Below are 27,578 nucleotides of genomic sequence, written 5' to 3'. Positions count from 1 at the left end.
GCCTATCAGCATCAGCACCGAGGCGTAGCCTGCCACAGCTGTGCTGCAGATTGATGCAGAAGTCATCCGTTGACCCACTGAGAGTCCTCCCTACCTCTCTCCACCCCTAACCACTGAGAATAGAGAACTATCTACCTATCTATAACCACCGCGTGGCAAAGTTCTTTTTTTTTCAATTTTTTCAATTGTTTCATTTTTTTTTTTGTCATGTCAAATACGAGTAGACTAGGAGTAGAGGAGACGGTGAATGGAGGGGGAGGCTGCTATTCACAAATGCCGCACACACATGGCCGTAGAGTCCGGAGGGGGCGCCACGTGCCGGGGGATGGCTGCCGTCAGCTCCAGGTAGCTGGTGCTGATGGTCCGCAGCGTGGGCATGCACATGAGGACCTGGGGCAGGAGGTTGGGCTTGGAGCGATGGTTCTGCGACAGCATGTAGGCAAAACCGCTCAGCACTTTGTCCTGAAGCGCCTCCACTTGCATTTTCTGCTTTAAACCTTGCAAGTCTGCAAAAAAGAGAAAGAGAGCAAAGGAGAGAATGAATTCAGATACTGATATTGATGGGAGAAACTAAATCGCTTAATCACAAAAAGGACCTGGTAAACTTTTCTTGCAACATACAGTGAGTATACAAACACAAAGTCAGGCACACACACTTGAATTATGGGATACATTTCTACTACAATCTCTTCCACTACAAATGTCACCCGGGTAACTAGGTACAGCTGACTTTGATGGGCAATGAAAATTTGGCAACCAGTCCTGAAAAGAGCGCCATCTGTGTTACCATGCCATATAGTGTAAACACTGACACTTTATAGTTCCCCCCACTGCTCCCAACTCTACCTACGGATTTAACATACCCGCTGGAAAGATATGCCATATAAACCTCCCTCCCCCTTCCCCACAAAATTTGGTTCCTAGTGACCATCAACACACTAGATGGGAACCTGGTCAGTTGTGTACAAGCTCTATGGACATTTTATAATCTTGTAGTATATGGGTTTAAGTACGCCATTTGCAGTCTAAACATACATATACCATTATAGCACGATACATGTATATGTAACTCGGCCCCTCCCTCCCCCCCCATCATCCTGTAGACTGGACAAAAACTGTCTTGGTCCGTCGGATGGCACCTAATGTGAAGGAATATAAGCCATACTAACACCAAGGAGTTATTGGGTTTTTGCATCGTGATGCTCCCCATAAAGAAGTTTACTTGGAACTGTTCACACACACTGCGCGAGACAAATCATCACGCTGTTTAAAAAAACCAAACCCCCCCCAAAAAAACCCAAAATAACAACAACAACAACAACAACAACAAAATTAACAGTGACTGGAACATGGCCCCAGGCATTAGAATGTGCAGACCTACTTGGCAAGTTGCATTATGGGACCCCCCCCCCCCAAAAAAAAAAGATAATATCTCTGCGCGCCGTTTTCACACACCACACAGGGCAAATTATCATGAATGTTCAACAAAATAAAGTGAGACAAATTTTCGTATTGAGATGCAGATCGCGATAATTAATGATTTGTTTGTGTCCACACACACACACAAATTACCAATTCTTTTTTTTTTGCATTGCGCTGCAAAACGCGGATTTCAAAAGACATTAATTTTGGATGTGTGCGAATGCAGCAGTACCGTTGGAACCCACTTTTTTTCGATGTGTTTCTATTTCAGTCTTTTTCACAGACAGGGAGTATAATGAGGGGTCTGCAGGGAGGGAGCAATTTTCACGTGAAATCTGATCCGCCAAAGCGGCCCCTTTTCCCAGAGGAGGTTATAATTTCTCGTCCGTTGTCTGCGCCATGGTTGACTTAACTTGTAAAATGCCATCTAATTTTAGCAGTATTTATACTGAAGGATGAACGTTTCCTGGTTTCGCAGAAACTTGACCGGCGAGGGGGTTTGGTTGGTCTTTAATACAAAACGGGGAAACAAAATCTATCAGCTTATCAGGCAAAACACATCCTGTTTGACACTTATCTTTACCTTACCTAATTTGATACCCATGCTCCGCTATGACTCATTACACTTATTCACCTTGGTTATGTTGTGACTGTAAATGTACAAATACGCACATCTATACAATACACGCACTCATGAGCCAATCAAAATTGGGAGGGGGGGGGTTGATGGTTCAAGTCCTAATTAGATGGGACCTTCTTAGCAATATTGGGCAGTATGTGATGACCTAGAAGGCTTGGCACTGTCTGCTCATTGAATTGTCTGCTCCTGATTCCCCTAACCCCTCGACAAAAGAACAAAGAAAAAAGAATGAAAAATAACCAAATATAACAAAAGATCAGAAGAAAAACAACCTGAGGCGTCGATGATGATGGATGCTGCTCTGTTAATTTGTTTCAATTTGGCTCTGAGGCACTCTCACCTGATGCAAGGAGGAGGAGCGCTGAAAAGACGGCGATGTCTTCTTCTCTCAGGTGCATGCTGTTGAGGCTCTCTGCCAGGCTGAAGAGGAGCTCGAAGAACACCGCCAGGTTGAAGTCACTCGCTGCAGGAGACCAATGAAAGAGATGAAGAGGGGGGTGGGCGTGGGTGGGGAGAGAAGGGGGGGGGGGGTGGATGATATAGGGAGGTGAGGCCAGAGAAAGAGAAACAATAGGAGATGCATGACATTAGGATTGTCATAGATAATGATGTTCATTATGTGAATCTATCACCATGGGCAAGGTGAGGCGGGGAAGAGGGATTCAAGACTAGCAGCATAAAATGATTTATAGCAGGAGAAAGGAACTCCTAGTCTTACAATAATGTGGCTGGAAACACATGAATACACTTAAGGAGGTTGAAGAGATGGAGTAACAACAGAGTTATTCCCTTTGATCTATGTTCGAAGCCGCCGCTCAAAAATATTTGAAGCATGTGCCAAAAAGGATTTGCCACACCGATACGATGACAATTGACTCGTGTCTCATTGCATAATCACCAGCCACTTTCAAAGGAAGATATGTCTTTGTGATGGTAATTACTTTTCACTATCCCTTCTTATAAAAGCTAGGTGGTACAGACACAAGGATGCGTGAACAGAAATTGAGGAAAAAATGCTGAAATGGAAATGAAAATTACTCGACTGGGCATACGCTGGCACTAATCTGATATATCTATCAATAAAGAATTATACTTGAAGATTATTACATGTTAGTTTCATTTGGGGAAATTAAGTCGAAAAGTGATAAAACCAGCTATCCAGGATTTACAGTTTTAAACATTTTCACATAATCCAGCTCTGATTTACACTTTTGTGCAAATTTCTGAACGAAATTGACTTTTGTTTCACATGCTTTATCGTTAAGTGAAATTCCATTTCATTTAATAAATAGATAAGCAAAATATGGCCAACATTATGATAACGTTCAAAATGAATCTTCAGATTGCTCAGCAAGACAGCGACTTGGAACATCGATCATCAAAGGCACAAGTGCACCTGTGGAATTCTTTTGTACATCAATAGAAATCTGACAACTGTTTGAATAAATTACAGCCAGTTGGAACTCCATGTCTAAAACCTCGTTGATACACTGCTCTCTCCTTTTTTCAATCTTGAATGAAGTGACATAGAGAAAATGTGACATTCACATTGATTGGGGGGGGGGGGCTTGGCTAGAGTCTATCATAACTTGATTTGCTGTTGTTGTTGTTGTTGTTGTTGCTGTTTTGTTACCCTGCCCAAGTGAACGGAAAGTGTGAATGTTCCATGCTAATGACTTGAGTGTTACCGAAGGACGGCCACCAGTATTCAATCGCTAGTGACCATTCAGGGACGCTTTGTCTCCTTGATGGAGCATTTTGGAGGGCCGAGGGTCGAGGAATGACAGCCAAATTCACTTTAATCAGGTTAATGATGATCCAGGGTTTGCAGCTTTGTCAACATGATTGCACATTTCATTTCCCCTTCTCACTGATCCATTGATCAGTTCGTCTTCTCAAACTGTGTGAATTTACCACACCACACCATTGCGTCCTCAATAACGGTGATATGTCTGGGCCTACGATCCCAATCTCTCAATGAAAAAAAAAAAAAAAAAGAAAAAAAGAGAGAAAAGGGCCAAATGAGAAGGGGACGGGGGAGATCACAACAAGTTTAATTAATCTGCCCTACTGATGGAAGAAGGAAGGTTAATAGCATCAGAATTCCTGCTAAAAATAACCCTTCCACTAATTCCAAGTCATGGCTGGTACCTCGCGCACATAGGCCTAAAATAGCTCCCAACGTCAGGGCCGTGACATGACAATGACGTCAAGTGCTTGTTAAGTTAATATCATCATAATTCCCATTGCAGCTCTACATGCTTAACATGCCTATGGTCAAAGTTATCACAAGCTTCATTCTGCAGTACCCCTAACCCTCCTCCAATTAGAGACACACATACTGGCTCCTATGACCTTAATGAGATGTTACCATGCAGAGTGCTTTGGACCATTTAACAAGCAGGAAAACATCAGCACAATAAGTTTTATCACCAGTGGCATGGAATCCAACAGAACAAATAAAAACATCCAACAATACCAACTATCCAAAACAATTTACAGGGGATAAAACTTAATAACTAAATTTCATCTGGGTCATTACCATTAAGCCGGACAATATAGTATTACATATCTGCCCCCACTGTGCGTGTGTCCTCTGTGTGTGTTTAACGGCACTATATAAAATTAGGAGTAATAAAAAAGAAAATGTTCGAATTATCTCATTTGATGCATATGTATAGCTCAAGTGTATAACACTCTACCAGAGTAACATACAAAAATTTTGTAATAAAGCTCAGAGGAGATATCACTTATTTTTTTCTTCAATAAACCGTCACAGTGACGGCTTATTGTAGAAATGGTTTGTAATAAAACTATTGTTCACATTTTGTATTAATACTTAACATGGATTATACTGATTAGCATCTTCATGGTGGTTATTTTTATCCCTAGCCCACACTTTATAATGATTTTGAAGCATTCAAGCTGTTTTTTTTTTCCATCTGCCAATGCCTGCAAGGGGCTATAATATTAAAGGACAAGTTCACCTTCATAAACATAAGGATTGAGAGAATGTAGCAATATTAGTAGAACACACCATTGAAAGTTTGAGGAAAATCAGACAATCCGTTCAAAAGTTATGAATTTTTGAAGTTTTTGTGCAGTACCCGCTGGATGAGAAGACTACTGCAGTGTATGAATAACTTAGATGTCACATGCGTACAACAATATAAGGAAAATATAAAGAGAATTTCACAAAATTCCATCTTTTGAAAAAAGTACACATTCCCCTGACTCGTTACCGACAAATGTTATGGATAATATTATTCCCCCTGCCTTTAGAAAGAGGCAAGTCAAGTGCTCTATTATTATGTGAAAAAAAGTGAAAATATGTTGAATTTTCTTTTATATTTTCTTTATACTGTTGTACGCATATGACTCACAAGCTGTAGTAGTCTCCTCATCCAGCGGTTCCAACACAAAAATTTAAACAATTCATAACTTTTGCATCGATTGTCCAATTTTCCTCAAACTTTCACTGATGTGTTCTACTAATATTGTTGCATTTTTTCAATCCTTATGTTTATGAAGGTGAACTTGTCCTTTAAGTGTGCATGTCTCTCCCCCCACCCCCCACCCCTGTGTGAATGCTCTCCTTTTAGTGTTTTGTGTGTGTACTCTTCATGTGCATGTTCCGGTACATGTGTGTGTAATTTCACATGCAGTATAACTTTGCATCCTGTTTGATGATATAGAAAGAGACTATAATATACATTGAGTACATAGAGCATTGTAAACACTATCTGCTCTTCCTTCCCTTGCTACATAACACTTGAACATACACATATAAATTTAGCAGGAAGTGATATCAAGTACATGTATTTGATAGCATACAGGTGGGTGACTTGAAAAAACAACATACAAACCTGAAGGCATAGACCTGAGCAATGCTTAACTAAAATAGACCCCCCCCACACCCCCCCCCCCAAAAAAAAAGAAGAAAAAGAGAACAGACATAAGAAGATTACATTGTACATACAAATGTATAGACTGGCATACAGTGCATATTGTGCCCACATCCTCAGAGATATCAGCACAAAGTGAGCGCAAGTAGAAAGCTGTCTAACCTGTTCTGATGACCACCTTTTTTCAAACAACCTCGTCCATCACAGCAAATACATTGTATGATGCCCTCATGTGTAGACCCCACAAGTTGTCACAAACACTCTCTTCACATGAGAGGTTTGCTAGCAACTATTGCACAAGGTATTTACAATGGCTACAATATCAGTGCCATGGTCGTTGCCTGTAGTTGCTCCCATGAAACAATATATCGTTGACTGCAAAAGTCGCCGGAGTTTCACAAAGTGGGGGCTATGACGTTACAACTGGCCAGCTGTTGTAAGAACGACGCTCTGCACACTACATAGCTCAAACAAGCTCTTTATTCGCGGCAAACAATGCGGGAATTATCATCAACACTGCCTATAGGCTTAATATCATGAACACATGATAGCACAGTTCATTCTTCTCAAATTATCATTTAGCATGGAGAAGGCTGGGGGTGGGGCAGCCTTGAAATGATAAATCATTGATGCAATTCTCTATAGGTGTAAATGGTATGATAAAACAAATTATGTGATATTACTCATAACTGGAAGAGAAATTCTACACCAAACCCATGCTATTATTAAACTGACTTCACGATGAAGAGAGTACCTGAAATCTAAACTGATGAGTTTGGCCGAACTACAATAGTTACGTTCAGACGGTGATCCTTAACCTCGAGGATAAGCTCTATGGGGCGCCAAGTGTAGCACAGTCGATTTCGTGTTGAAATGACTGATTTAGTAATGACATTGACCGTGCGACACTTGGCGCCCATACAGCTTATCCTAACAGTTAAAGACCACCGTCTGAATGTAAATATTGCAATCTTGTAAATAGCTCTTTTGCCCGATTTCATTAGCTCTAATGCGACAGTACTGTTATACATGCAATTCTTAAGAGGATGCAATTTGCTGGTACTCATCATGTTTTGTGAATGCATTGTGAAACAACAGCAATAACAATCACAATGGTCATGCCTTAACATACCAATAGTGAAAAGGGGCTCTCAGATAATAGGCATGGATCATCAATCACAATTCTACAAATTGCTTTGTAAGATTTCAGAACATTGGGGATATGGTAGGCATGATGGATTTATTCATTTTCTTGGACAGTGCATGAGACAAGCACCTGCCGTGTATATGAATGCAGATATGACAAAAAAAAAAAAAAAAAACCCGACAAAACAAAACAAAAACCCACAACAACAACAACTAAAACAGAGGATCTGACAAGACTTCGCTGCTTGCGACAGCAGAGATGACAAGCCGAGGACGGAGAACTGTCAGGTGGTGAGAGTGACAGACAACCATGATACGGGACCAAAAGAGTTGTTCCTTTTGAGAAGCAATTTCGGGCACACGCCCCTTCTCCATCCCACCCATCCATCCACCATCATCCCCCATCCTCCCCCCTCCTCCTCCTCCTCCTCCTCCTCCCATTTCCAATCATCATCAGAATACTATACAGCATTTGGGGAGAGATTATTCAATGATGGATGAGACCCACTGAGAATCCTTACAGCATTAATCCCACCTCCTAATCCACCTCGGAACTCAGAAATGCATCCCACAGGAGAAAAGATATGTGCGCTACGTGTCTCCATGAGTGTGTCTGTGTGTGTGTGCGTGTATGCATGTGGGAGTGTTAGTGGGTGTAGTATGTGCTTGTATGTGTGGGTGAATATGTGTGTGTGGTGTTGGCGGGTATGGATGCCATTACACACAAGAAAAAAATTATTCTAGAAATGAGGCTGAAAAGAGGACCTACAGCCAAGATGCAGACTGCTTAAAGGTATAAATTGTTGATGTGATCCTAACACAAAATGTAAGAGTGCACACAAATCTTGGACTGGGCGTTGCAGGTACATCATACTATAAAAGCTATTCCTTTCATGAGGGTTTGATTTTCCTTAATTTTGCGAATCACTGCTGGGCTGCAAACCTATAACAACATATAGTGAAAATATTGCCACCTGATCTTGATCACATATAGTGGCGGAGTGAACGAACGACAGGCATGCAGTGCACTTAGCCTTGTGGTCAAATCACGACAACATCATCTCCCAAAAATGTCTGTGACCTCCTCATTCGCAAAAGACAACAGCTCTTTAATACAGTACAAGGAAATTGTGTCAAAAGTGAGCTACATGAATACACCATGGTGACCATTCCATATCATATCATTCTATGACAAAAGAGGCAAATATGTGATCCCCCAAATGTGGAAAGAAATGCCTCCCAATAATGCCATACAGGTCTATCATGGGGAAAAAAAGCAGATGGGATAATTATGTGGGTAGTGTCCTGGCAACATCTGGGCCATCTTCCAAACTCGGTTCGTTTGTAGCTTGGGCATAGCATATTTAAGTCAGGACAAGGCAACGTGTATGAAATGAAATCTCAAAGTTTGGCCTAAGCTGGAAATTGCATGGCACAGATGTAATGCCTACAACAAAACAAACAAACAAACAAACAAACAAACAAACAAACAAACAAACAAACAAGCCCAAAATGACAAAGTCTATTCACCCAACTAAATACTGGCCTATCTCAGAAGTCTGTTGCCATATTCAAAAAAGAAACTGGAAGACAAATAACAAGAGACTAGGATCACGTCCCCCAGCTGACAGACTTTATCACAGAAATGATGATGTACCAAACAAAGAATGAGAGGGGAGGGGGGGGGGGGGGGGGGCGTAGATGATGCAACACAGTACATGCAGATCAAGGTATTCCAGAAGGAGGACATTAATGTGAGATCATATGAGAGAAAAAGAAAGGAGTCTAAGGAAAATAAAATTGTAAGATGGCAATGGACAAAGAGTGAGATGGAGATGGGGACAGATAGAGAGAAAGAGAGAACTGGGAGGGGGGGGGGGGGGGAGATGAAGGGAGAGAGGAGGACGGAACAGATGGAGGAAGAGTGCAGGTCGCCTTGGCTGAGCATACAAGGCTGCCTGCTGGGAGCTAACATGGTTCCAGGCTTTCATGTGGCTCTGCTGCTTCAGTCTTGACCTTGGCTCCACATTGTTAGCAGGTAAAGGTTATGAGTCATACGAAACATAGCCTAATGTATCACCATTACTCAGGCACTAACACTGCCCCCCCCCCCTCGCTCCATCTTCCTCTCTTTTCTTCATGCCCCAAGGGGTCAAATCTTTACGATTGATGCATTTAACATTTAACCACTCATGCACAAGGGTTGTATATGCCCCACTTGCTCCAGATTTTCTTCATTCAGCCTGCTTGCGCTGCACCGAAAATGTGCCCCAGATAACCCTAAATGTGGTCTAATTTACAGCCGCTCTCCCCCCGCAGGTACATATCTGCTATCCGAGGGCTGGCAGATGATATGTAGGTTATCTCGAACGTGCAATTTGTCTTGGGCCACCATGCGTAAATTGGTCATTAATTCAACATCATTTGGACGCGGGATGATCTGTCATATCGTCCGTGCCGGGGTACCTGCCAGCCAGCCAGCTAGCAATTTGTGGACAATGTCGACTGCCGACAGCCTTGAGTCATCCGACAACGCTAGACCTACTTTGAACGCATCTCATTAGGAAGATGACAATCGGGGGGGGGGGGGGGGGGAGGGGGGGGAGGGGTGGATGAGAGAAACAATTACTTAGATGCCTTGGATGAACAGGAAGTTAACATCCTGGAGGACAACATTATATATGAGGATAGGGAATAGAAAATAGATAGGCAAGGACGTGGGCATATATCAGCAGTACGTGTAAGCTAAGTTAGAGTGAATTATTTGCTTGGTGCCGCTACCTGTATTCCAAAATCCAGGAAGTCACGAGTGCAATGTAATGCAACGCCACGCCTAATCTGTAAGACAAACGATTTGGGTCAAATACTTGGGAGAATTTTCATGTCCCCACCCCCCCCCCCCCCCCCCCCCTGTGTTATGTTAAATGCTGTTTTTCATTACAGGTATATGGTATGATACATCATTTGTTTCACAAATATGAGTCCAATGTTGATAGATGCAGTTCATACAGCTGTCCAGACAAGGTCAGAAACGAAATTGCTGATTTTTTATTTCATTTTTTTTTTTTTTTTTTTGGGGGGGGGGGGGGTGGGGGGTTGAGGAAGAAGGGGACGATGAGGGGAGAGTGAGAGTAGTGGTAGTGAAGGGGAAAGTGGCAAAAACGTGTGGAAGAGTTGTATGTTACCAAGCGATTGCTATAAAACATTATGTTCTTCTTGCATTCTTCCTCCCACCTCATACATAGCTTGGCACGACTACATAACTACCTTCCCCGCCGTGAATCAGCAACTACAGAAGGGAAGCATGGCTTGGCTGCTGCGAGGGAAGAAAGTGTGACTGGAACTGGATCGAAACCCTACGTTGTAACGGGATATTCTCCCCATTAACTCCCTTTCCTACTTGGATTTGACCCGTTGAAGACCCTGCAGTAGTGACTACCCCTAATGTATCCTCCGGATTCACTTCCCTACTTGTTCCCACTGGGGACTTTGTGACATGCATCGATAAAAGTCTACTTGTCACATTTTCATTGCCATGTCTACAAATATATTTATGTAAACTCCTGCATAGTGAACGAATGTAAGACCCAGTGATCCAATTTATCAAAGTTATTTTTTTTATATTCATGAAATCCATGGTTCAAATTTAGTCCATCGTCTACAAGTGTGAAGCAGGCATATCTTGCCTGTTTACATCTGCAAGGAATGTCATATGCATGCCCGACTTTAAAATTGACAGAATCCATGGATTTGATCTGAGTTACCTTGCAAAATGGGCATTCAGTGAATATATGATACAATAGCTATAGATACAAATATGAGACTAAAACCCAGGCATACCCAACTATGACAACTGCATAGGAATTGTTCTGTCATACTAGGAAATAAGTTTTGCGCAGTTATATCATTACACCAAGGAAAAAAAGACCAAAAGAAAAAAATATGCACGAGCCACAGGCTTTCCAATTGATTAAGTCCTTCAAATGTTATGATAAATATGGTCATGCACACAAACCAGACAAATTATAGATATGAATATGGCAGGAGCAGCAAAGCGTTTCCAATAAATATATCATGATGGTGATATTTTCGCGCCTCACCCACTTTTCTCCAGTCTGTGGCTACGTACATTGCCATTAGTCCCCACTCTTGTATTACTTGCATGCATCCGAGCACTGCTTGCACCTGAGGTTGGATGTTGGACCCCACATGCCAGTGCTGTAGGTTTGCTGGAGAATCTCCGTGAAACTCTATCATAGTCATTGAACTGGCTCACGAAATCTGATGAGCACTGCAATATTCAGGCACCCTCTACGGCCAAAGTTCTGGGCAACTACAATGGCCAATGTCTGATGACATAGTATGAAGCAGTCACTAACCAGTGTAACTTAATATTTCTCTTGGTTTTACATGTCATATAATTTGAGGCCCTCTACCCCCTCCCCTGACCATGAAAAACAAACAAAGATGAAACAAAACAGAAAGGAAAACCAAACAAACTGAAGAAAACAAAAATCAGCAAGTTTTCCCTAAACTAAAGAACAAGATCAATGACAAAATACACAATTTACCAATGGCTGGCGTTAATTGGTTTAGTGCAATCTATGGTGATGCTGACTGAGGATTACAACATGGTTTGGCCTGCGACCTTGCACAAGTAGCGTGCATTATGAATGGACATGCCAGGGTCGTCTCTCGTGACAACCAATGATCTAATCAATGTAATATGCATTGCACTTTACACGGTCCCGTGACCTGGGTGAATTGCTGTAACAATAACCAGTTGCTGTATGCTGCAATAACAAATACCGCGGCAATTTTCGCTAGGTCTGTTTTAGAATCTGTGCTCATTACCATGGCAGCAGAGGCAGGCTGGTACAGGTACAAGCGTAGATCGGTTTATGCTGTTATATTATGGCATATGCATGTATATCATATCATGCATTCAGGCCTAGATACAATATCGGCCTCTTTGACATTTCCATATCCGACAAGCTTTTAGCATCATGGTCAATTATGGTCACGCCCGATGAAGCTCCTTGACAACTTGTCCTTATCATACTTCCAAATATGCAGTCTATGATATTAAAGTCTTACCAAGATGATATTGTTTGACACACATTGAAGAGATACTTGTTTTCTTTCTCCATATTTGGTGACAGTTGCAAAGTAAATGACAGTGCTAGGTTAAAAAGAAAATAACAACATTGAACAAATTCATGTGAACAACAACAGCAACAACTGAGAGTGCCCTGATAACGTCAGACCTGTCTTGCTTATCTAATTCTACACGTATTTGTTCAACGGGGCAGGAGCTGCACAACAAAGCCCGAGCAATTATTGAGTAACAAATCTCTTCGGTATTTTGCTGCGAACTCGGGTAATGTCCCTTATTTGTCACTATTTTAAAATGCCCCTGTGTGTAACTTTCTGTTGTCTGAGCATCCATCCATCGGGCATAAGGGACAAACAAGAGCGCGGCTTGTTTTGCATGCTGGGAGCGGGCTTCATCGCCCCGGCACTGACGTCAGCACTACCAACACAGCCCAGAGCTATGTCGGGGGATGCAGATGTGGAATCCAGTGCGTGTTTCAGTTTGTAGCTCTGCTCTAAAGAGGTAATGCAGTCAGAGGGGATGGGGTGTAAGGGGGTGGGGGTATGGGGGGTGGGTAGAGATCCACTATTTTATAGGCATAGCTGTCCTAATTAGCACAGCGTTGGGGGCAGGCAGACTTGGAAAGAAACAGTTCTGTTTGTGTACCTAGAAAAAAATGACTCATTTTAATAGATACTGTATATCAGATGCATCAAGTCACGAGTCTTGGATCACTGCGGCCAACCTGGAGAAATTAATCTCCCACACTTTTATATTACATCTCTCCAAACCTGGAGAAGGTCTTCCACATGTTGTAGGCCATACCACAATGATGATGGTAGGGGTGGTGGTGGTGATGTTGGTGATGTTGATGATGGTGGCGATGTTGATGATGGTGATAGTGGCGATGCCGGTGATGGCGCACTAGTAGTGGCTGTGATGGGGGTTGTGGTAGTGATGATGGTGTTGGGTGGTGATGGTGGTATTGGTGATGCTGGTGGTAGTGATGGTGATGCTGGTGGTAGTGATGGTGATGGCGATGGTAGTGATGTTGGTTGTGATGGTGATGGTGGTATTGATGATGGTACAATAGAGTTGTGGTGGTGATGATGGTAATGGCGGTGGTGGTGGTGGTGGTGATGGTGGTGGTGGTGAGAGTGGTGCCAGTGATGGCGATGGTGGTGGTGGTGGTGGTAAGGGTGTTGCCGGTGGTGGTAGCGGTGGCGGTGAGAGTGGTGATAGTGGCAATGGTTATAGTGGTGACGGTGTGTATGTTGGGGGGATAGGGAAGATGTAAGCTGAAGGTGGTTTGGGGGCAGAAATCAGCAATATGCAGCTTTGCTCTATGATTCATGTGGTTGCATGGATACGATACTCTAATCATTCTGATACAGTCAGGTCAAGTACAAGTAGTGAAAAGATAGAACAAAAGAATGATAAAAGAATGTGCTGATCGAAGCGATTGGATTCTTACAAAGAACATTTCCTGATTGCTTTTGTTCATAGTGCTTAACAAAATCCCATCCCACGTTCGGCTTGACTTTGAAGTCTGCAACTCAACAAACAAAACAAAGATTGTTTCATTCAAACCTGACAGAACAAAGTTATGAGTCTTTAAAGCTTTTGCATGTCTTCACAAATGATTAATATCAGCGACGATTATGTTGTGGTGACGCCGACACGCCCTCACAAGTCTCTCTTCGCTTGGATACATATCTTCACCAAATTTTTCTGCTTGGAAACGCAGCTGCAAAAAATGTTGTCTGGTGCACTAGATCAATCTAAAGCTGTTGTGATTTAGCAGTGACAATTTCTTTGAAAAGAGAGTCATAGCTGCCAAGTCATGAACACAAAAAAGCTGTAGGCTGTTTTTCATGTATATGTACTAATAGGTAAAGTTGTGATGTAATAACATCATCACACCATTTAGTTCTCCCATATGTGACTCTGAATGCTTATCACTATGTTTGTGCTTCTAAAGAACATTCCAGAGCTTGCTTATTTCTTGTCTGCTAGTCTTGGAACGCACATTCATTGATGTATTTGTTGACTTTGCTGCATTCATCAGATATAAACTTGGAAATGGAAGTTCCCTTTAACCTGTAGTTTAGTTTCAAGTTAATTGTCATTGGCACTAAACTAATGTGTGAAATGCCAGCCATCCTATGATTAATTTTGGTGGCAATTGATGAGGTCTTCCTTCAAAAAAGAAAAAATACTGCTGCTTCTCCCTTTAACAAGCCAAAAATATATTCTGGGTTTATTGGTCTGTGCCTCCTTGATGAACCCGGGGCTGGCTGCAGCAAAGTCAGCAACACAGTTTGGGGCCAGCGATGTACACTCGCCACAAATTTCCTCTCGGCTGATCAATTCGTAAGAGCAGCATGGCGGAAAGATGATTAGGGTTAAGCATTGCAGATTAATATCTCATGCCATGTGCTTCAGAAACGATGTTAGCTACATCTAATGATGGGGCAATCTCAGCTTCATTGAAAAGAACATGCATATTGAGTAGTACTTCATCACAATTATCATGGTCCTATTAGTTTGATTGTGGGTGCCATGGAAAGAACAAAGGGGATGGATAGGGGAGAGAAAATTCTGAGGTAACATGGTATATTTCTTCAGTCTACTTCGATTGTTCTCAAGCCTTCTAACGCCGTTATTGCTCATCCTAAATTCATTGAACACTTTGCTCAGTTCCTGTGCGTGACAATAATTGCATTACAATCTGTTGAGAAAGTAGTGTGGATGAGAGAGAGAGAGAGAGGGAGAGAGAAAGGAAGATAGGGAGAGAGATAGAGAAAGAAAGCATGAGAGAGAGAGAGAGAGAGAGAGAGAGAGAGAGACGGAAGACATAGAGGAAGAAGAGAAGATTCTGAGGTGCATGAATATGTAGGAGGTCAGATTATTGTATTCTTAAAGGTCAAATTTCACTTTCTAACATTAGCCTAAATGTTTGATATTAACAAATTGTTTTCTGTCACTGACTGTTATTCCATTGTAACAATTTTTCTTAAATATATTGGAGTGAGAGAGGGAGGGGGAGAGAGAGAGGGCAAAAAAGAGGGAGACAGGTTTGAGTGGGAGGTATGAAAGTTTTTAATTATCCAAGAACTATGATTTCCAAAGCATGTACCATCCTTTTCCCATTCTCTGTCTGTCGCTGTCTGTATGTGTGTCGGATTGTCTCTCTGTCTCTCTCTCTTTGCGAGTATCTAATGCCGTGCATGATGAAGTGGTATAAGAAAGGGACTTCTTTGGGGGGTGATCGTCGATGCCGCCATCGATCATAGCCTCATCGACCCCAGGGGGACTGGAAGGAGACCTAGATTCGATGGCAGGCACGGTGATGCCAGCCGCAGCACGGTTCGAGCCCTGGGCGGAGGCCCTCCTTGCAGCTAGCGATGCATCCAGTCGTCATTTCGCCATCCACTTCTCTATTTCTGAAGTGCTCACATGGTGGAATTTTGTATTGCAGCGGACACATTTGGACCCCGTGGATAGCAAGGGCTTGCTGAAAATATGCTTCAGGTAGCAACGCCTAATGACACAAACTGCACATTTCAATATAGTGACCTCCTTTTGTGAAGTGTAATGCAGTCGGGGTAAAAAAAAGCACACTAAGGCTTTGGGAGCTATTGTAAGTGCATGTGTGTGTTGCTATAGTAATCTCTCACTACTGAAGTTACGGAAAATATAATATTTTCAGGAAGGATAAGACCTTTCTCTACAAAGTGACTGAAAACTGTTTTACCTTTTTAACAAACTGAGTAAATGTTGCATTTTACTCCATCAAAAGTACAGAGCAAAAAGTTTACATGGTCTTACATGCTTGTGTTTCCTGTTACACTTACAGTATAATGTAGTCTTGCTTAAAAGTCAGGTGGAAATGAATGAGCTCCCAAATATTGCGATAAATCAATCCATCTATCCATTCATTCACCCACCACTCCATCCATCCATTTATCCATCCGTTCATCCATACACTGAAAGTAGGTTGTCAGGTGATCATAGCCCATCAGCAACAAGCAAACTCTCTGTGCAACATGTTGCCCAAGACCTGGACGTCTACATCATGAAACGAGCACCTTTTTCCATTTCACCTTGGCCCCATTTTTGCTTTCAGGAAAATTGAGGTGCAGCAGAGTCAACTGGCAATAGTAAACCTGTCTAATGGATAACAAGTCTAAGGATAACATTGCATTGTGGAAAGAAAGATGAAAGAAAGTAAAGGTTGGCTTTTAGGTTTCCAAACAAGTTGCAAAGTCTCCGGCCTGCGGGCTCGAGGCTGTATATACCTTGCCAAGTCCACAGCAATTACCCTGACATTTTACATACCAATATGTTTGCTCTGCAGATGCCCAGGATACTGGATGCATATTCATGATGACACTTAATGAATATTCATGACCACATTTCTCTTCATGCCTGGTTTTAGAGAAAAAAAATTGAAATGGTTAAAGGAGAACTTGCTCAAAAATGGGGGGGGGGGGGGGGGGGGGGTGGGAGGGGAAATGACGAAAGTGAACAATCTAAATTATCATGACAGAGATAATGTACACGCAGATATCACAGTTATGGCCTCAAATCATGTCAAATTTTGGTGAATTAACTTTGAAAATGGCTTCATATGACCACTACAAAATGTACTGTAGGTTTATGAAACTTTACTTCTGCTCTGTGGATGAGGCCACAGACTATTCATCATAACGTCGCTGGTTCAAGTCCCCTGGCTGCAGTGGTTGCGCCTCTTTGCAAGACACTTTATCATATACCCCTTTCAGGTAATCGTGGATGCGGATAGGAGCAATAAGTCGTAAAATTTTGATTACATGAACGGGAGAGGAGTAAAAAAGTGCGCATTATTTTGATGCTGCTATTATGCGCATTATTGCAGCATGAGGAGTTGATCGAGAATACATGAACGCGTTTTACGACTTATGCGCACTAACATTCCACAGTTCGGTCAAAGGTCACTCGATTTCCCGCACAACCGTTGATTGCTGAGCTGGAGCAAGAGGTGTGCATACACGTGAGCATATATCACCGGAAACATTACGTCATTATAGAGGCGTGCCCAGTAACCATGACAAATACTCCCGTCTTTCGCGCCGTTATACGAACGGGCGCTCGTAAAAGTAGTGCGCACTTCATGGGATACATGAACGTGATTTTGATTACTTCATCCGCATTATTTGGATGCGGATAATTGAACCAGGATTACCTGAAAGGGGTATTAATCGCCTCTTCATTGCCTATTCCTTTGGAGGGGACTTAAATCTGTAGGTGCTGTGGTTCCTTAATTGCTTAAAAAAAATTCTTGCTTCCAAAGAAGCCACATGAAACATATCAAAGTTCAAAATCAATTATTTTTCAAATTTCCCAGAGCTCGACTTCAGGTTTAGACGGGGAAAGGTCATGAAAGTCATATTTTTTTAAACGTCAAATTGAGAAATTTTCTCCTACAATTCTGCCTGAGGTATATCAAAGTCATTGAATGTAACTCCTTCACACACATTTATGAACAGAATCTTGTACTTTTTTGATATAGCTCAGAGACAGAGTACTATTATTATAAGGCACATTGTTGCAGAGAGTTTGTTGAGTGACCATCTGACAGTACAAGTAATGCATCTGCATGACAGAAATTAACCCGATGAAGACTAGATCTGAGTAAACACGGGCAAGTGTCTGTATCAGAAACTTGTGCTTAAATAGTAAAAATCAGCTCATCCTCAACTGGTTAATCGAGGCGAATAGTTAAAATGTATTTCACATGATTGTCGTAAACAAGAGACAGATCATTAGTAAGCACAAGTGAAATACAATAGATATCAGAAAGGTCACAAACACTTGGATTCCTAGATTTTTTTTTACAGAAATCCACCAAAACTCGCAACCTCAACAATCGGATGCCCACATGCGATTGAAAAGCGATACTGATCCACCCCAATATCCGGACACATCCACACGTCTCATACTTTCTTTAATACCTTTCTACACCCCCCAGATCCCCTGTTCCATCCCCCCATAATCTTCTTCTCATCGCAAGAAGGCTATTTCCTCCTTGACTTCCCATACACAGGAAGACTGCTGTGGGACCACAAGAGCATCTCGCCTGCTCCCAGCGGCACACGCAGTGAATAAGCCCCGCAGAAGTGAGGGCTTCCACATCCAATTCATTACAGATTCCATTACACAGGCCGTTGGAGATGGCGGGCAAAGCTGTCCCACAACAAATACAGAACCGTGCCACTGGGCTGCCTGTGCAAAATATGGGTAGGGGCTGTATGGGGGTACAGCAAAAATGAAATCTGTCACAGACTTAATACAAACATGCATGTACACATGTACACACACAAACAAACACACGTAAAATACATACACATACGTATGTATTATCTTTGCTTCATCATCTTTTGTCCATGTCTGTCTGTCTGTTTGTCTGTCTCACTCTTTAATATCATCCCACCAGTGGGAGTGTTGACCTGGCGCAAGTGTGGATTTAGTCACCTTACATAAACTTGAGAAATAGGTTTGAAATGTGTACTGCCCACTACTGCTCCTCCCCCCCCCCCAAAAAAAAAACAAAAAAACAAAAAACAAAAACAAAACAAAACACAAAAGGTATTCTCACTGGACATCTGTACTTTTCTATCCATGGAGACATTAAACACTGGATCTACCACCTGCAACTACACTGTGTCAACACAATTTCCAATAGGATGGTCCAGAGGTGACTGATATCTAGGATCAAGAAGATTTTATGGGTGCATCAAAGTCAGTGACACCTGCAGTGCAGTAAACTTTGTCTGCTAAAGACATTTGCTGGCCACAATAGTTACATTCCCTAAAAAAACAAAAAAACAAACAAAAACAAAAAAGAAGAAGCAAAAGACAAACAACCACTGAACGGATAAAAGATAAATGTTTGTGTACCGTTTGAGGCCCAGGATGAAAAATTAATGTTCATGTTCTGCTTGAGACCCTGAACTGTTCTGTCAACACATTACAAGGTCAGTTGAGGTGCACTGTTCTGCTGCTTCAATTAAAGTGATAATACTTTTGTCTGCACCAATGACCAGGGAAGACAGTGAACAGGGAATGCACTCTAAAGGGCTTTTTACACTTGCAAATTTTTGCTTAGTCCCCTACCAACGGTGGGGCTAAGGGGGGGGGGGGGGGGCCTTAGCCCCACCGTTGGCATCGGACTGTCCTTAGCACACTTTCTGTTTACACTTGTTTTTGCCAAAGTGGGCTAGCCCCACCAATAATCCCGTACTATCTGGCCCTGCAAAAAAGCAGGGTTAGCACCGCAATTGCGGTGCCAAGCAAGTGAGTGTAAACAGAACGAAAAAATAATCCGGGGCTAAGCGACGGAGACGAAGTCCGGCCCCCACTGACCAATCAGAAACGAGGTAATCAAGTGCTGCTGGTGCGTGCGTGTACTTGTACAGTGCACAGTGTAATCATGAATATTTATGTGTTTTGGAAAGTACGGGACTAAGAAATACAAGTGTAAAAAGGTCAGTTTTCTCTTTAGCCCAGGACAAGAGCTTAGTACGGGATTTATTGGCGAGTGTAAAAAGCTGAGAAAATTGGTACGAGATTAACGATAGTCCTGGGTCAGAGAAAGTACGGGGTTAAGAAACACAAGTGTAAAAAGGGCTTAATAGCAGCAGACACACGACTTTTGTCAATACCACCCGCACCCCAATTTTTCTTTCCTGTCATCCAACAAGGATATCTTTATGAGAACATCTTATTCTGATTAAATGAAATCAATACCAGAAGTTCTCCCCTTCCATATTGTCCAACATCCTCAAACTTCCTTTTCGAGGGCCGTCCTCCTCTTTATCTCTTCTCCTCTTTTAAATTTTTGTATTTTTGCTTTCTTTTCCTCTCTTTTGCTGAAATGCTTTGCAAGAATCTGTGCGAGCACAATTTGCATGGAGTTCATTGTGGGGTGAGAAATGACGGCATGCACACATTCGCCCACATTCGTGCAAGACGGGCAAGCATCCACGAAACACAGATTTTCGTGCCATCATCTACATTATGAGTGGGTAACGTGCAACAGAGGAGGGGAAATCCATGGAATTTGTTGACAAGGAAGAGCCTTGGCTTTTGGCTGCTTGCTAATACATCATTCACTTCCCCCAAATTTTAAATGGTTTGGGCCTGATCTAGGAAATAACCAGGAGAGCAGGAGAACAGGCTCGGTACAGAAACACTACTTTAAATCACTTCCAGCTGCATGCTAACCCCTGGTTCACACCGCTAATGTACACAAGAAAACAGAAGAAAAAAAGAAAAGAAGAGAGAAGTTGAAACAAGGAAGAGAAAATTCCATCTGCCCCCTCTCTCAGACAAGGATTAAATTCAAAAGAAAGCAAAAGCTCTTTGCTCTATTTAGCCTGGTATAGACATAGGTTGCCCTCCTGTGTTTTATTTTTTACTAAGGTCATCTTCTGTTTTTGTTTGAGTTTTTCGTGAGGGGGGTGGGGTAGGTTACGTTTGGGCCTTGCGTCAAATGAAACTGAACTGTCACCTCCAATTTCCAGCTGCAATGTACTGAAAGTGAATGGGCATGTACAACTTTAACCTCCCCAATTTCGAGTGCAATGTTGGATTTTTATCTTTGAGCAATACGCAAGCATACATTCCTTTTTTATTTTCATCCCGTTCCCATTTGGGGTGACTTTTCAAACTGTCAGACGGCAAATTCAGCAAAACATGTGTCAGTTTGGGGAGGAAATGTGATTATTATTGGTAAATCCCGCTGCCAAAAATTTTTGATCCGTCCGAGGAGAACGTAAGGGAAAAGAAGGAAAAAGCTAACACTGCAACACACACACACACACACACACACACACACACACACACACAGATAAACACAAAAAGAAGAAAAGGATAGGTAAAGTGAAAGGAAATTAAGTTCTTATCCCAGCATTAGGAATGGAGAAAAAAAAAATCATATACATCACATGTCAAGGCTAGTCTTTCTGCATCGGGATAAAAAAAAAAATAGAAAAACAGGCGAAAAAAAAAAATGGAGGAAAAGAGAAGAGAAGAATGGAAAGAGAAAAGGAAGAGAGAAAGATGGAAAGGTAGAGAGAGTGTGTGTATATGAAGAAAAGAAAGATGAAGAAAACAGCACAGTCAAATTGAGAGCTTTGCCACGGCCGTGCTTTGCCCGATGAAACATGAGTAACCCCTGCGCCGAGGACCTGCACAGATTAATCTATGCGTCTAGGTAAAGCTGACACAAGTGACAGACGAAAGAGGACCCACACAAAGAAATGCACTGCTGTCTTGGATTGGCAGTTAAAGGCAAAGTCTGGGGGGAAAGAAAATGCCCTTACGAGGACCGGAGGCACGTGCATGTAACAACACCGACACAAGTCTACTTGTACTTGCAATCATGTGGTCTCACATATACTGGCAAAGTCTTTTGGAGCTTTTCCTGAACATATATAGCATTCACGCTGTATGAATATCAAACAACAACCAATGGCAAATACAAATCAAACAGTTAGAGAAACACTGGACCACTTTTAGACAAAAAAAAACAAAAAAACGAAGAAGCCTTTTCAACTTAAGCTTCTGAAGCTTACACAATCTGCAGCTTTATGAGCACAAGATATTAGGATGACAGTAGATGTCCAGTACTGTACATCATCTGACCCATTGATTCATATCTTACCTTGATATCAAGCTCACCAGAGTGGGTGAAGCAGTGTTATGGAATGGGAGGTACGACTTGCTGACTAGTCCATGGATATACAAAATATCATGAAACTATACTTCCATACACGAGAAAGAATATTGACATACAATGTATCTGAAATTAAAAACATCATGGGAAGCCATTAGAGCTCCTACATACATGTATTCCAATCTTACGGAGTAATCAAGAGAGATTGGGACTGGGTTTTCCTAACCACCTGCTATAGAAATGCTATATCTTCCACTGCCAGCACCAACCCTGAAAATGAGAAGTGTTCATCCAAGACTGCACAGTGACAGTTTTGGAGTGTGCTGGACAGAAATTTGCCAACATTTGTCATGAAACAATGTCTTTATATATATATATATATGTGTTTGTTTATTTTTGTGATATTACCAATAAAGAAGCACTGAAATTATTATGAGCAAGCTATCACTGCGCCGACAGCTTTAAGCGCCCTCAGAAGGACCAGGCAAAGGGGGACTACAGTGTCCTGTGTACGGGTGCAGCCGCTGATGTCAGCACTCAAATTAGGAAGCTCACTACTGAAAATATGGGGTCTGATTCACTGGATCACAACAGCTCCTCCGAATGACAAGGTAGCCATCTCTTGAGAACCTGTATTCATTCACTTCTCCCAATCTCCAATTCTACTAAAAATTCAAGTGGCAGTGTAGATGTATGCCATGTCAGAAATCAAACGTTTTTTTTTTTTTTTTTTTGATGTTAGAAAGTTTCACGACTGTTTCTTGGAGGCTTAACATATCTCACACTCGATTTCATCTTACAACATCTTATCACTACCACACAATGTCATCAATTCTCAATTATACGGGCTTGCTTGACCCATCTCTGTGCACGACACATCAAGAGCAATGAGCAAGTTGGGAATATTACCCTCTGAAACACAAACACTCACTTTCAAGTCCAATGGCATCTCGTTTTAATACAGGTAGACATGAGACCGGCAAAGAAGGAAGGAGAAAAAATGGGGGGGGGGGGGGGGGTGGAAGGGGTCGAGGAACAGTAACAGTTTGCAGGTCCTGTAATGACTTGCCAAAACTACATTGTACAATACTTTCATTTTTGTCTAGAGTTCAACTTTGCATTCACAATTATGGTCTCTTATCTGATGTATCGACAATCATTTCATTCTCTCTCCCTCTCTTTCTCATCTACGGTTAGAATGAAATGAAGGTAGAAAGGAAACAGCATTCTCACTCCACTAAAAACATGAAAATGGACTTTTAAAAGATGAAGATTCTGAATACCCCGCCCTCTGTGGGTGCATCAGGACACACCAATAATGACCTGTGAACACAAGTATAATATGTACCTGCTAGTCTGGTGAGCATAAGATTTGCTGCATGACCCCCCCCCCCCCCCCCCAAAAAAAAAAAAAAAAAAAAAAAGAAAAAAAAGATGTCATGTTGAAGTATTGTACATCTCAAAAAAAAAAAACATGGTGCTATCATCAATCCTTATCAAAAGCATGTGGTATATGCATTTCACATTTAAGAGCCTACTGTATGTGCTGCTCCATTTGTGTACATAAAGAAGCAACACTCCTTCTCTCCCCTCCCCCTCCCCCCACCTCTACCTTTTTTGCTCATGCTGACATTCAGAGAAGGGAAAATCCCTGTAGAAAATTTTGCACTAATGTTTCCCTGGTTCAGGGCATTACTTCTTCATTTGTCATTTCCTCCTCCAAAAGGATGTTTTACCTCAATTTGTCAAATGTATTCCTTTTCATTTCCCCAGACATTTGGAGGAAAGAAGCAAGCCAGCTTCTGGATAGATATATGAACCTGCAATTTAGAGAGTAATAACACCTGCCAAGTGAGGTGTGCAACGACTGGGTGAAAGAAGAATGCAAGTTTGGGAAAATGAGTGGCCAAGCCAACACAAAAGGTTTGAACTGTTCTTCTAATTTGAGTGAGTAAATTATTTCATACAGGAGCATTGAAAAAAAAAAACATAAAAAAAAAAACATATAACCCCCTAAAATTAAACTCACACTACGCATGTAGTATTGAACAAATGGCGCAATACGGATGTCCAAAATTTGAATTCAACAACTGACATCATGGCAGGGGCTACTCATGATGGCCTAAATGAAGGTACACAAGTGAAAAATCCTTGTTAAAAAAAAAAAAAATTCGTACTTATTGGTCTGGTGACACACACACACATCAAGAAGAAGAAGAACGACGGAAGGAATGGTGTTGGGGATACAAAGTTATCCTTTTGAGTACAAACTGCTCTGCTGTGTCTTGGTACTCTCAAATCTGAAGTCAGTGGTCAGGGTGACGGGAACAAAATGAAGCCATACTTTGTCAAAACTAGCAGACAAACTATAAAGACAGAGAGAGAAAACAAAGCAAAATAAAACAGAGAAAACAGACAGAGTGGAGTCGTGCCGTGGCTGCCAGCCACGATCCCTCCTCATGCTTCCTGACTGATAATTCTTATGACCTATCTTGCCCTTTATCTGTGCCCCATATCTTGTTTCCTCCCCGCGATGAGGGGGAGGAAAGGTGCTAAATTTAGGCAGTCTTAGTCGCGCGACGCGGGGCAGCTGAACTGGTAGCACATTCTCCAGTGTCGTTCCATCATCTCGGAATGGGGACGAAAGGGAACGGCGTGGAAAGGTTAACCGGGGAACGACAAGAATACTGCGAAATATGCATCAATAATTATTGAACGCAAGAGTACGTACCCCGCTGAGGCCATTTCTGCATGTGCCCATTGTATTTGGAACAACACTGCTATTACAGTTGCCATTATTGTTGTTCTCATCATTATCTATACTGTTATTATCACTATCATTATCATCACAATTATCATTATCATCATCATCTTTATCATCATCATCATCATTATCATCATCAGTATAATTTTTATCATTATAACCAGTGATATTGTTGAGCTGAATCTTTTAATCAAAAAAAAAAATGCACGGATGATGATAACAAGGCAATGAGCCCAATTCTACGGACTGTCTCTGTAGTGTGCCTAATATACAGGAGTGTACATAACTATGCATTCTACAATTGTACCTTCTATTCACAAAGGGCATCTCTAAAATGCTTTATACCATTAAAAAAATAGAGAACAAAAAATCCTTTTTTTTATGGGGGGAGGGGGGGTGAGTAAAAAAATTGCAGTATTGCTCTCAATGATATCATCCCACAAAGTTCTTGTGTCTGCGGGATGAAGAGTCCTCCCTACTGTATGACATCGTGTACACTGTCACTCTGTGCATACAACAAAAAGATAGAACGCCTTACAGTATAAAACTTTTTTTCTAAAAATATGCTTAAGAGTTTCATTGATACTGGCATCTCCAGTCTGGTGCACAACCCTACCTCTTTCTTTCTGCCCTGCTCTGCTCTCTTTAACTCCCTTTTAAAAGCCATCAGACTGTGTTCACATGCTAACAGAGCACTGATGTATATCAACAGCAAATGATATCAGTACTCATATATCCCAGCTGCATTGAAATCTAGGGCAGTTGTCACGAATTGATAGCATGTTTGGTACTTTAAACTTTATACGCGGATGCCGAATTACAAGAGGGGTTTAAATGCTGTAACACAACCACGACAAGAACAAATTGGAAATCGGTTAGAATAGAATGACAACGGCTATAGGGAAGATAGGGTCGCTCGCTGCTGATAGACATGCCACAACTTTCTTGGTGTGTACGCCACGTGAGAGTGCTGGTGTGGTGTCGTCTCCTCTCGCTCGCTCTCCAGCGTTCTTGTTTCACTGAAAGGGATCTCTATACTCGCCTCTAACATAACTGTTTCCTCTCACCCTGCTATTTGATGTTTGTCCCTGACAATCAACCGAGAGGGACAGAATGCGAGCGGCGCATCGGACTCCGCAAACAATGGCGCCGTGGATGAAGCCCTGGAAGAAGCTGCGTGCGCTGGGGCGATCGTGTGCATTGCACGCACACACCGTGGATGAGGAATACGAGACAGCAAAAAGGTATCGATAACGGATCACGAGGAGGAGCACCGCAGATCCACACCTTCACCGTATGCGACGCGGAGAAAGTGCGGTCAAACCCTGCCGAATCCGATAGCCCTTCCCCGCCTCTCGGTGTGTACAATGGTAACCGGACGAGGCTGGCTAGCAAAACGTCTGCACAGAGTGGTGTCAAAAAGTGTAAGCACGCACTCCAGATCACAAGCCCCCAGCTTGTCAAGAGACGGACAATATGGCATCTCCACGGCAAAGCAGACAAGAAAGTACTACGACAATGATAGCATGCATGAGCTTGAGACATCAATGTTTCTTCCTTCCAAACATCATTTAACTGGAAAGATAGATAGAAAGAGAGAGAGATAGAAAGGGACCATTCTAAAAATTTCTGAGTCTCTCAGGAAGTATGATATAGACTTTTTTTTTTTTCTTTCATGGGAAGGGTAAAATATCTGAAATAGCCTCATTGCTAAAAGTGCAGTCACAACTTCAGTCTATACGATCTAGAAAGTTGATCTACGCACTGAATCCCCAAATCAGCTCAGGATTTCTCTGTGAACCTAGCTACAATTGTACATGTAGCCGTCTGTGCAAGTCATTACAGCTTTAATATTCACAAGAGGTGATTCTGGCCAGTAGAAGGAGAATAACTATACAACTTACAAGGAAGCGATGTTGTTCTAATAGCACAAAAAACATGGAGAGTGAGATACATAGCCAAGACTTTGAATAGACCAAAGGTACTGACTTGCCACTTGAGTGCAATGCTAACTCCTAGTATATGCAACCGGGTTGCACCATGTGTACAATCTAGTGGAAACTTGCTACATAGCTCATAGGGAACAAGTTAACAGTGGCCTGTTTTTACTCACTGTGGAAAATTTTGCTCTGTGAGTAAAAAAAAAAAATAAAAATCTTCAACCGATTTACAGTATACCACAAACCACAAAAACATGGGGGAGGGGGGTTAGGCAGCCCGGCTCACATCACAAATCATGAGAAAATGAAATGATTTTACGTACATGGGGAAATCCAACCCTGCACTCGTGCAGCAGGTTGTCATAAAATTTTATTCAATATTCGCAAGCAGACATGACCCAGAATATATGGATATTCTGAATGATCAATCACTTAGACTAGATAACGACAGTTTCGCCGTCTCTCCGGCGTTATGCCGCTTCAGTGTGCGCACTGGCGGAAAATCATATACACAGGTAATCAGGAGTGTCTGACAAATGCGATGTGGTTGCCTGTACTAGGCTTACCACCGGTGGGGAAAAATACAGCCTCCAGCCCTGTCAGCAGGGATTTTCTTATCCTGCTAGCTCTGATGTGGATATATTGGCCAAAAAAAAAGAAAAAGAAAACGAAAAAAAAAAAGGGAAAGAAATCAACTGACAATCCCGGCCTGCCTCGTTCTACTTACTCAGTTTTCTCGCTTGATCCGGTGATAACCACATGCCCTCCCACATGCGTAGCAACTTGGACTTGTTGTCGTACACTTGTGATATTTGTAATAGAATGACTTCGAGACCACCTGGAAAAAGACACAGGGAAACAATGAAGGGATACGCATTCAATACTCAATTTAATAACTCTTTGCAACTGATTGACAAATTGCCCTACATCGCCTGTCCGGTGATC

At 42.0% G+C, this 27,578-nt stretch overlaps 2 protein-coding genes across 3 annotated transcripts in view; both read right to left on the bottom strand.

Moving 5' to 3' along the window:
* Positions 1 to 244: 244 nt before the first annotated feature.
* On the bottom strand, positions 245 to 13,562 carry LOC139743358 (uncharacterized). The gene is made up of 4 exons (XM_071653844.1): positions 13,373 to 13,562; positions 12,585 to 12,722; positions 2,403 to 2,525; positions 245 to 506 (listed from the first exon to the last, which is right to left on the bottom strand). Exons 1-4 carry the CDS (start codon positions 13,560 to 13,562, stop codon positions 268 to 270), a joined length of 690 nt encoding a protein of 229 aa, XP_071509945.1. The 3' UTR covers positions 245 to 267.
* A 13,782-nt stretch (positions 13,563 to 27,344) lies between these two features.
* LOC139743357 (uncharacterized) overlaps positions 27,345 to 27,578 on the bottom strand; it is a 249,322-nt gene continuing 249,088 nt past the window's right edge. For both annotated transcript variants that reach the window (XM_071653843.1, XM_071653842.1), the window contains one exon: positions 27,345 to 27,471. In XM_071653843.1, coding sequence (XP_071509944.1) covers positions 27,353 to 27,471 — 119 coding nt within the window. In that variant the 3' untranslated portion in view covers positions 27,345 to 27,352. The remainder of the gene's footprint in view (positions 27,472 to 27,578) is intronic.

Source organism: Diadema antillarum, unplaced genomic scaffold (genome assembly GCF_040938485.1).
Source record: "Diadema antillarum isolate AM-2024a unplaced genomic scaffold, OU_Dant_1.0 seq00001073_RagTag, whole genome shotgun sequence".
In the NCBI taxonomy this organism is placed as follows: Eukaryota; Metazoa; Echinodermata; class Echinoidea; order Diadematoida; family Diadematidae; genus Diadema; species Diadema antillarum.
This window is presented reverse-complemented; position numbering and strand designations above follow the sequence as displayed.